At 48.1% G+C, this 11,313-nt stretch overlaps 1 protein-coding gene across 2 annotated transcripts; it reads right to left on the bottom strand.

Moving 5' to 3' along the window:
- Positions 1–2,492: 2,492 nt before the first annotated feature.
- LOC123447527 (UDP-glucose 6-dehydrogenase 4-like) lies at positions 2,493–5,849 on the bottom strand. 2 transcript variants are annotated; one of them, XM_045124135.1, is made up of 2 exons: positions 5,584–5,849; positions 2,493–4,173 (listed from the first exon to the last, which is right to left on the bottom strand). In XM_045124135.1, exon 2 carries the CDS (start codon positions 4,157–4,159, stop codon positions 2,717–2,719), a length of 1,443 nt encoding a protein of 480 aa, XP_044980070.1. In that variant the 5' UTR covers positions 4,160–4,173; positions 5,584–5,849; the 3' UTR covers positions 2,493–2,716. The 2 variants fall into 2 exon arrangements, with proteins under 2 accessions (XP_044980070.1, XP_044980069.1); XM_045124134.1 differs by lacking the exon at positions 5,584–5,849 and adding an exon at positions 4,802–4,907.
- Positions 5,850–11,313: the final 5,464 nt, after the last annotated feature.

Genomic DNA, 11,313 nt, shown 5'->3' with positions numbered 1-11,313 from the left:
CACATGTTGGCGGGCGTTTGAGGCCCAGATTAGCAAACCGTGTCTGTAGATACTCTTAGTTACCAATTTTAACGAAAAAAAGGTCCCCCACTTTGTATTACAAAGCAACCAACCGATACATCCAGCTTGCTGGGGCCACAACACAAGAAAGCCCAAACGAAAAATAAAAGAAAGAAAAAGAGAAACAAATGGCGACACCGGCAAATTGACTAGGAGAAGAAGACCGACAACCGTTGCACCCATCGGAGAAGTACCACCGCGTCCCAGCAGTCCGAAGCGTCACACACGAAACAACACCTCCAAGAAGGAATGCGACAATGTTGCCGCTGTTGCCCGGACAAGTCCTACGGTTTCCCCCGGTACGCGGAGGGTAGTGGAGGAGGGGGTATCCCCGACGCCCTTCAGGAAGGCCGGCGGCACCCGCAAGCGTCACCGCATCGGTGCCGGGCAAGCCAACAGGGATTTCTCCCGATCCACAACCACCACCACCATCCCAGACACTTCGTCGTGCACTATCCACTCAACCGCCCACCAGTCTGTGCCACAACGATTATCGGACCACCCTCGTCGTCTCATTGGAGTTGCCAACACGAGGCCTGGAGGAGGGAAGGAAACAACGGCAAGGAAATCGGCCACCACTCGATCGGAGGGAGGGGACAACCTCCACCGCCAACGCAGAGCCGACCGGACGCGGCGACAAGCACTTGCCAAGCCCTATGGCTTGGCCTGTCCCCACGCTGCAGCTCGCCGACCGACGCGATGAACACCGCCGCAGACCGTCGCCGCTTCGCCCCACCAGGGAGCGGAACCGCCGAGCGTCGAGCAACCGGCCCGCCCAAACCCAGATGGGGCCCAAATGGGCCCAGATCTGGGCCTGGTGGGCGCCGCCGGCGGCCAGCGCCACCGCGCCGCCCCACGACCAACGGTCGTGTCACCGCGTCGAGAGCCACCGTGGCACCGCCGCCGGTCGAAGCGCACCACCGCCAGCCGCCACCGCCCGAGGAGGGGCACCGCGCGCACGGGGAAGGGCAGACCCGCCGCTGCCAGCACCACGCGGGCAGGGCCCGGCGGCGCGCGCTGGCGGCGGCGGGGGGAGGGGAGGGAGAGGGGAGGAGCGCTGGGAGGAGGAGGGGGAGGAGCCCCCGGCCGCCTCGCTCGGGGAGGCGATGCGGGGGAGGAGAGGATCCGGATTCGTGTCTTTTTGAGTTACCAATTTTACTTGCCAACGTCACAAAAATTGTTACTTTTTGACAACTTTTGACTTTTGTGATTGTCAATTGTTGGATTGACAAGTATTGACAATGCCAAATGTAGCTCATGGCTCAGCTCGACTCAACACGAACCCGTTGACTAACGAGTCAGGCTGAGTTTTAAAGGCTGCTGGATACGTTTTAGTCCCATGACTAAAAGTAATGAGACTAAAACTTGTTAGCCTCATCCATGCTTGAATCCAAGTATTAAAGAGACTAAAATCAAGTTAATGAGCATTTATTATCCTTCAAACCCTTCAATCCAAAACTTGCATGAGGAGTTAAATGAGGAGAGAGAGGACTAATGCATATTTTAGTAGGGGTACCCCCGAATATTGCTTTTGGCTCCCGAGCTCACTGGAGGCCTTTAAATTCAAACTTCAAATTCAGTGAAAATTCGTATTTTAATATTTCAAAAAATTCTGAAAAAATACATGAAGGTACAATACACAAGTGTGTAAATTTTCAGAACAAAATACCTTGAAATGAGGGCTGTGCAAAAAAGACAAATCTGAAACCTTTTAACCCATGTTACTATTCATCATTTCAGACCATGAATTTGTCTTTTTTGTACAGATCGCGTTTCAAAGTTTTTCGACCTGAAATTTTGCACGCACGCGAATCATATCCTTGTTTAGTTGTATATTTTTTCAGATTTTTTGGAACTAAAATTTTCGAATTTTGAATTTTTCAAGCATTTCGGCCTCCATGGCTCCCGGGAGCCAAAACGCCATTCTCGGTTACCCCTGACTAAAAGATTTTAGCCTTAAGATTAGTTTTAGCCTCTCTTTAGTCAGGGGTGCTTGAAACTTTAGTCTCTTAAAAGACTAGTTTTAATCAGACTAGTTTTAGTCTCTTCGATCCAAGCACCCTCTTAATCTAAACTCGTTTACATATAAGTTTAACAAGTCAAGGGCTAATAGCATCTACATTAACTGTAGCATCGGAGTTTAACTACCATCGTTTGATCTCGCGTTGCAAACTAAAACTGTCTGGAAAATGCGTTTGCTTGCCACCTCCTTCACTGCTGACGTTTGCCAGATAACATTACCGATAGGCTTTGGTTTTACAGAGACAGAGGGAGTAGCTCGTGGAATACAAGAAACAACCTTAAAGATCTCTAACAGCTCAAGGTGGTTTACATTAGCTGTCCCAAGTAAAAAAATGATGAGTTAAAGAACTGAAGTCTAGTATCAACGAAAAATACATCAATGCTGTCATGATTTTAGGAGAGGGAAAAAGTGGGAACAATCAAATTGCTATAAGCTCATTGGATACAAATAAACATTCTTTTACAATCCTCAAAACAGCACAAGGATTGAGGAACATGTATGATCTACAGACGGCAGTGCAAGAACGAAGAACTCGAAGCAAAGATACCAACACAACCCAATTTTATGCCTGACTGAAAATGCCGCGCCTCCGCAAAAGTTTGTAGAATTTCCTGCAGCTCCTGTGGAGAGGAACTAGGCGATCGCGGGCATGTCCTTGAGCCACGCATCGAGCGGCTTGCCGATGGAGTAGACAATGAAGCCAATCTCCCTGAGCTTGTCGGCGTTGACGACGTTGCGCCCGTCGAAGACGAAGGCCGGCTTCTGCATGTTGTTGAAGATCTTCTGGTAGTCCAGCTCCTTGAACTCGTTCCACTCGGTCAGGATGCACACGGCATGGGCCCCCTTGGTGGCCTCGTACGCGTCCCACACCACGCTCACCTGCTTCACAGATGATGGGCTCGTCGGCTGCAGGTGCATTGGGTGGTCCCAGTCGAACTTGTTCATGGCGAGGTCCCGCTGGATCTGGTCCTCGGTGACCTGGGGATCGTAGATGCTGACCTGGGCCTTGTCACCCAACAGGCCCTTGCACACGTCAATTGCCGGGGTCTCCCTGGTGTCACCGGTGTCCTTCTTGAAGGCGAACCCGAGGACAGCCACCTTCTTGCCGGAGACGGTGTTGAACATGGAGGACACAACACGGTTCACGAACCTGCTCTTCTGGTAGTCGTTGATCTTGATCACCTGCTTCCAGTAGTTGGCCACCTCGGGGAGGCCGTTGCACTCGCAGATGTACACCAGGTTCAGGATGTCCTTCTGGAAACAGGACCCGCCGAACCCAACGCTGGCGTTCAGGAACTTGGGGCCGATCCTGGAGTCCTTGCCGATGGCGTAAGACACCTCAGACACGTTAGCACCGGTAGCCTCGCAGAGCGCGGACATGGCATTCACAGAGGAGATCCTCTGGGCCAAGAACGCATTGGCAGCGAGCTTGGAGAGCTCAGCAGACCACAGGTTGGTGGTGATGATGTTCTCCTCAGGAACCCAGTTGGCGTACACCTCCTTGAGAGCCTGAACCGCCTTCCTGCCCTCGGGGGTCTCCCGACCACCGATAAGTACCCTGTCAGGCTTGAACAGGTCGTCGATGGCCGTGCCCTCGGCCAGGAACTCCGGGTTGGAGAGGATCTGGTAGTTGATGCCCTTGCTGTTGTGAGTCAAGATCTTCTCAATGGCCTCTGCAGTCTTGACAGGGACAGTGGACTTCTCAACGACGATCTTGTCGGACTTGGACACATCGGCGATCATCCGGGCAGCGCTCTCCCAGTAGGTGAGGTCGGCAGCCTTGCCGGCTCCCAGACCACGGGTCTTGGTGGGGGTGTTCACTGAGACGAAGATGATGTCGGCCTCAGCAACGTGCTTCTCGACGTCAGTGCTGAAGAAGAGGTTCTTGCCCCTGCACGCCTTGACAACCTCATCGAGGCCAGGCTCGTAAATTGGGAGTGTGTCGCTGTTCCAAGCGTCAATGCGAGGCTTGGAGATGTCAACAACAACAACCTCAATTGCTGGGCACTTGACGGCAATGACGGCCATTGTTGGGCCGCCGACATAGCCAGCTCCGATGCAGCAGATCTTCACCATCTTGTCCGCTTAACCTGAGATTGCAGAGAGTTGTTTTAGGGAATTGTATAATAAGAAGTGAAAACTATTACTTAGATCAGGCATAGTTAAGCCATTTCTGAGTCAACAAAAGTAATCAAGATTCAGATCTTTGTGTGGAAAAGGGTTGACACAACAGACACATACTGAGCCAGGTTCCAAGAAAGCTGCCCCAATAAATTCAGTAAACAGTCAGATATTGGCAACTTCATAGCATCAGTTAACTTGAGGTGGCAAAAATAAAATAACTGTGTGCCTTTTATTACAGACTACGGGTAATGCGAATGACGGGCTGCGCGTAAGGAGAATGACAGACTGAAGAATATCACACAATCATCCGATTGACCGGCCATAGGAGCAATCAGTAAAAAGAAAGGTAATTCTAAGCTAAAAAGTAGAATAAATTCATCGCATCAATGAATAGGAGCCAGGTTGCCAAAGCAATCCAGGGACCAGATCAGCAAAGTCAATGGATCCTACGCAAACTCTAAGATCTGAAGACAGTAAATATCTTCAGGAAACTTGAGAAAGGCCAACTACAACATGCAACCACACTCCTTACATGATGAGATACCAGACTAGAAACTAAGCAAAAAGTGATGCATGGATCTGGGAGAGGCTCACCAGATCTCAAGAGCCGAGGGAGATCTTGACAAGCACACTGCCGCAGAGAGGAAACAGAGAGGAGCTGCGTGCCTGCTACAAGTTGTGTGCAGAGAGAAGGCCGCAGCTCCTTATATACCCCTCTCCACACTACCCACACCGTGTTGGATCTACCCCTCCGCCCCTTGGGGGGGAAAACGTGGCAAGGTTGGTGAGAAATCATGACAGAGACAGACTAGCAGGTGTTTGTTGCATCTTACGGCAAAGTGCTCTCGTGCATGCCATCCATGAGCCCACCGGACACCCATTAATCAAGCAAGCGAAAAAGGCTCCACATGAGTCCATGACACACCACCAACCTCTTTACTTTAGCCACTGGAGTCTAGATGCATAAACAAAAGATGATGCGCTGTTAACAGCATGTGGTGGTCAGATCTGCAGCTTCCACCACCCTACTCTACCTCCCGATCTCTGCTACCTTTCGGCCTATGCACACACAAGTAATTCAGGTCAAGGCATGGGGAGCCGAGATGGCGGGCGGTGTACATACATGTATGTAGCCCAGGAGCAATAACCACTGCCAAAATCAATGGGGTTAGAACCATGCATTATGCACCCCACAATGGGGATTACAGTGGGGTGCAAGAAGACACGACCAAATTCAGCAAGCTGGCCCTGATGCTTGTCCCGGTCAGGGAACTCGGGGTGGATCCTGGAGGAACGGGTCCGGTTGGATTTGATTGTTCAGGGCGGAATTGACGGCAAAACGTACGATTATCCTAGGAAAGGTAGGGCTTGCTTACCAGCGAAAGGAGTGGCGCTGGACCGGACCACGCCAGTTTGGACTGTTCAGTGAGCACTGGCGACCGGACCACGCTCCGGGCTGTTGAACGGAGCCGGAGGGGACGGGACGGGAGGGGAGGAGGAGGATTATGGGGGAACCGAACTCCTCGGCCTCGAGGTGGCGGACGCGCACCGGCGGGGGCCGGAGCCGGAGAAGGGGAGGGGATTCGGCGGCAAGGGGCGCCGGGGTTGGTGCGGCAGATCTGGGAATACAGTTTTTTCTTTTCTTTTACAGCGGCAGTAGGGAGCCAAAAGTACGGAGCACATGTAAAATTACACCCCTTTCCAAAAAAGATTCCCCACTTTATGTTATAAAATCAACTAGCAAAAATGCCCGTGCGTTGCAACGAAAGAAAAACTATCAGGTTATACAGGTATGATAGATATAAAGAACTATGAATTCAATGCAAATATGACATAAGGATTTTTAAAATGTTATTTCACAAAGTATATCTGAGTGATGGCATGATGAGATAAGGCACTTTTAAAATGTAATTTCAAAAACAAAAAACATAATGCTCATCGTGACTTGATTTGTTAAGGGGCCACAACAAAATATTTTGTGGCTGAGCAAATTGTAAATCACAGACACCTTTTTGTACCCAACGCGAGGGACTAAATAAAACCATAAAATGACCTCTAAAGATTTTCTAATAAAACCTTTATGTAAGTGACAGTTAGTTATGTTTATTATTTAGAGATGTGTTTTAATTTTTGGGAACATTTTCTAAAAGTTGATAGACATGTTTTTCAAATTCCTTAATATTTTTTGAATATCTGATCATTTTTAAAAATCATGAACATTTTTTATTTCATGACAATTTATTTGAAATCATGATTTGTTTTATAATATGTGAGCAATTTTTGAATTCATGAACATTTTATGACTTTCCGAATATTTTTTAAATACACAAACAGTTTATCATTTTCCTACTTTTTTTAGACTGGCAACTTTTAATTTTTTTTGTTCTTTTAAAATCTGGAATTAATTTAGAGAAGAAAACCAAAACATGAATAAGAAAGTAAAAAGAATACTAAACAGGGGTGCCGTTAAACAGGAATAGAAAGTAAAAAAAATACCTGCACATGGCCCGGCCCATGCATAAGGGAGGAAAAAAGAAGAGAAAAAGGGTGTGAGAACCAGGGATCGAACCCCTGGTCTCCGGTGTGGAGGGTTGAGGCTTTGGCCATCGGGCTAGCCCATGTTGGTTGTCTTTTAATATATCAGTCTATTAAGAACATACAACGGCGCGACGATTTTTGAAATCCGAAAACTGAATCGTTTTTTGACTTACGGGTGGCATTGGTGGGTAATTTTGACCAACTTTAGGGGCAACTTCGATGACGTACGGACAGAAGTTATCCGTGCTTTATTAGTAGGTAAAGACTAATACCGATCACATAGCAACTGTTGAGACGAACATTGTGTTAAAAAAACTGTTGAGACGAACATCACATCAAGCTAAAAAAATGTCAACAACGACAGCTTGACAAAACTCGGATGATCCGCCATCATTGTGCGATCCGGATTCGTCCCACCACACTCGAGGGCTCTACGGATGCTACTTTCGTGCCAAAAAATCTTCTTCTTCGGTAGCATCACCCTCTTCGTTGACTCGCCCGGCCACCTAGGCAAGGTTGAAACATTTGCTTATGGTTAGGTCGTCAGATTCGGCAGCATGGAGTACACCGTACATTAATGTGGGGAGTTGGTCTTCACGCGTTGGGAGCCAAACCATATCGAGGATTTGCACGACACTCGCCCTCACCCGAACATTAAATCTAGTCCAAGATGATTGTGAAAAATCCTCATCGAACCCAATCTCGAGTCATGACATGACGACGCCTCCCAAGACACATATGTCAGCTCATGCCAAGGGTGAAAACCCGAGATTCATGTCCGGTAGGATCTTAGAAAATCTTCATGTGTCTTGATGTCAGATCAGTTCCCAAGAAGAATGCAAGGAACTTTTACTGGATGAGATATTAGGTCATATTCACAAGCTGGAGATATTGGACGACCAGGTCTGGGCATATGATCGGATCCGGGAATCGTCAAGGATGGTCGGAGTCAGAAGCCGGCAATATTAGACGATGAGGTCTCAGCATATGATCGGATCCGGGAATTGTCGGGGAGGGACGGAATGAGAAGGTGGCGATATCGAACGATCAGCTCTCAGCATATGATCGGATCCAAGAATCGTCGGGGGGGGGGTCAGATTTTTTGACCTACTCACTGTCAGTGTCAAATACGGCAGACCTCACGTAGGGGGGCTGAGTTGTGAGGTCGGACATATGGTAACACGAGACGAAGAACACAAGGCTTTGACCAAGGTTCAGGACCTCTTGATGGATTTAAAACCCTACGCCGTGCTCTTGTTGTATTGATATTGTAAAGATTCCAGAGTTGATATACCTCGAGATCATGAATTTGTGGGCTAAACCATAAGCGTTATGAAGTTGTGTATGGATATCCTCTACGAACTAAACCCCACGATTTATATAGGCACCTGGGGTATCTAGGGTTACATCAATTCGGTTATCACATATGCATTATACGCCAAACATAATCCTTCTCCCTTAAAGCACACACCAAGTCTTCGGCAGAATGCTGGATGCTCACGCCTCGTTGCAAAGCCTCCGAAGTCCTTCCTCCTGGGTGAGCCCCCAACCTGGACCACGGACTAACTCACCTCAGGAGGGCCCCCCTAGTCCAGGACTCCCTTAGTAGCCCCCGAATAAGTCTTCGATGCCGAACATAAAAAACTTCATTTGGACAGTCTTCGCACGTGTGACTTCGGATACTGGAGTCTTCGGCTCGATAGACAAGTTCAAAAACTTCTGAACACTCTATATATAGCCCTTTAATTTTTTTCCGAGGTGTTTATTGGAGCTCCAAAGGACCGAATGCAAACCAATCCCACGGGGAGTTTCTTTTGACATGGGTATTTGAGAGAAGCCACAATATCCATCAAGAAAAGAGAAGTGTGTATGTTTAGATAGTCTTTCTAACATTTGATGAATAAAAGGCAAGGGGTAATGATCTTTTCTTGTAGTTTTTTTAATTTTCTAAAATCAATTACCATCCTATAACCAGTTACATTTCTCTATGGGATAAGTTCATTTTTGTCATTCGAAACAACGATTATACCTCCTTTCTTAGGAACACAATGAACATGACTTACCCATCTACTATCACCAATATGGTAAATTATACCTTCCTCTAGAAGCTTTAGTATTTCTGTTCGTACCACTTCTTTCATTTTAGGATTCAAGCGGCGTTGATGATCAACAACACGTTTAACATACAGTTCCATATTAATCTTGTGTCGACATAGAGTGGGACTAATGCCCTTACGATCATCAAGAGTATATCCAATAGAACCTTGGTGCTTCTTCGAAGTTTTAAGTAATCTGCTTTCTTCATGTTGTGAAAGGTTAGCACTAATAATTGTTGGAAATATACCCTAGAGGCAATAATAAAATGGTTATTATCATATTTCCTTGTTCATGATAATCGTCTATTGTTCATGCTATAATTGTATTAACAGGAAACAATGATACATGTGTGAATAAATAGATCACAATGTGTCCCTAGCAAGCCTCTAGTTGGCTAGCTCGTTAGTCAATAGATGATCATGGTTTCCTGGTCATGGGCATTGGATGTCATTGATAACGGGATCACATCATTGGAAGAATGATGTGATGGACAAGACCCAATCCTAAGCGTAGCACTAGATCGTATTGTTCGTATGCTAAAGCTTTTCTAATGTCAAGTGTCTTTTCCTTCGACCGTGAGATTGTGCAACTCCCGGATACCGTAGGAGTGCTTTGGGTGTATCAAACGTCACAACATAACTGGGTGACTATGAAGGTGCACTACGGGTACCTCTAAAAGTGTCTGTTGGGTTGGTACGAATCGAGATCGGGATTTGTCACTCCGTGTGACGGAGAGGTATCTCTGGGCCCACTCGGTAGAACATCATCATGAGCTCAATGTAACTAAGGAGTTAGTCACACGATGACGTTCTACGCAACGAGTAAAGAGACTTACCGGTAACGAGATTGAACAAGGTATAGGTATACCGACGATCGAATCTCGGGCAAGTTCTACACCGACAGACAAAGGGAATTGTATACGGAATTGATTGAATCCTTGACATCGTGGTTCATCCGATGAGATCATCGTGGAGCAAGTGGGAGCCACCATGGGGTATCCAGACCCCGCTGATGGTTATTGGCCGGAGAGGTGTCTCGGTCATGTCTGCCTGTCTCCTGAACCCGTAGGGTCTACACACTTAAGGTTCGATGACGCTAGGGTTATAGGGAATTGTTATACGAGGTTATTGAAAGTTGTTCGGAGTCCCGGATGAGATCCCGGATGTCACGAGGAGCTCCGGAATGGTCCGGAGGTAAAGATTGATATATAGGACGGATGGTTTCGGACACCGGAAGTGTTTCGGGCGTCACTGGTAACGTACCGGGACCACCGGAAAGGGTTCCGGAGGTCCACCGGGAGGGGACACCAGCCCCAAAAGGTGACATGGGCCAAAAGGTGGAAGGGAACCAGCCCAGAGTGGGCTGGTGCGCCTCCCACTAGGCGCCCAAGGCGCAGGGGAGAGGGAAAGGGGGCAAACCCTAAGCCAGGTGGGCCTAAGGCCCACCAGGGGTGCGCCACACCCCTCCTGGCCGCCACCTCCTGGCGCAGATGGGATCTGCCACACCCCTTGGGGTGGGAACCTTAAGGGCTGCGCCCCTCCCTCTCCCCCTATATATAGTTGAGGTTTGGGGCTGTTTTGAGACACAATTTTATCTCTCCCTCGGCGCAGCCCTGCTCTTCTTTCTCCTCCTCTCTGCCGGTGCTTGGCGAAGCCCTGCCGGGAGACCTCGTCTCTCCATCGACACCATGGCCTCGTGCTGCCGGAGATCTTCCCCAACCTCTCCCTCCTCCTTGCTGGATCAAGGTGCGGGAGACGTCACCGGGCTGCACGTGTGTTGAACGCGGAGGTGCCGTGGTTCGGCACTAGATCGGAATCACACCGCGATCTGAATCGCCGCGAGTACGACTCCATCAACCGCGTTCTAGCAACACTTCCGCTTAGTGATCTTCAAAGGTATGAAGATGCTCTCACCCCTCTCTCGTTGCTGGTCTCTCCATAGGAAGATCTAAATATGCGTAGGAATTTTTTTGAATTTATGCTACGTTACCCAACAGTGGCATCCAAGCCAGGTTTTCTATGCGTAGATTCTATGCACGAGTAGAACACAAAAGCTTGTGGGCGATGATTTGTCAATTGCTTGCTGCTACTAGTCTTATTCTTTTCCGGCGGTATTGTGGGATGAAGTGACCCGGACCGACCTTACACGTACGCTTACGTGAGACTGGTTCCACCGACAGACATGCACACCGTGCATAAAGGTGGCTAGCGGGTGTCTGTCTCTCCTACTCTAGTCGGATTGGATTTAATGAAAATGGTCCTTATGAAGGGTAAATAGCTTTGGCATATCATCGTTGTGGCTGTCACGTAGGTAAGAAAGCGTTCTTGCTAGAAACCCAAATGAGCCACGTAAAACTTGCAACAACAATTAGAGGACGTCTAACTTGTTTTTGCAGGGTTTGACATGTGATGTGATATGGCCAAAGTTGTGATGTTGCATGTATGATGTATGAGATGATCATGTTATTGTAA

Source organism: Hordeum vulgare, chromosome 4H, assembly GCF_904849725.1.
Source record: "Hordeum vulgare subsp. vulgare chromosome 4H, MorexV3_pseudomolecules_assembly, whole genome shotgun sequence".
Classification (NCBI taxonomy): domain Eukaryota; kingdom Viridiplantae; phylum Streptophyta; class Magnoliopsida; order Poales; family Poaceae; genus Hordeum; species Hordeum vulgare.
Note: the sequence above shows the minus strand (reverse complement) of the source record. Positions and strands in the feature narration are given on the sequence as shown.

Excerpts from the sequence above, each read along its gene's own strand:
- LOC123447527 (XM_045124135.1), bottom strand. The coding sequence starts at position 4,159 with ATGGTGAAGATCTGCTGCATCGGAGCTGGCTATGTCGGCGGCCCAACA.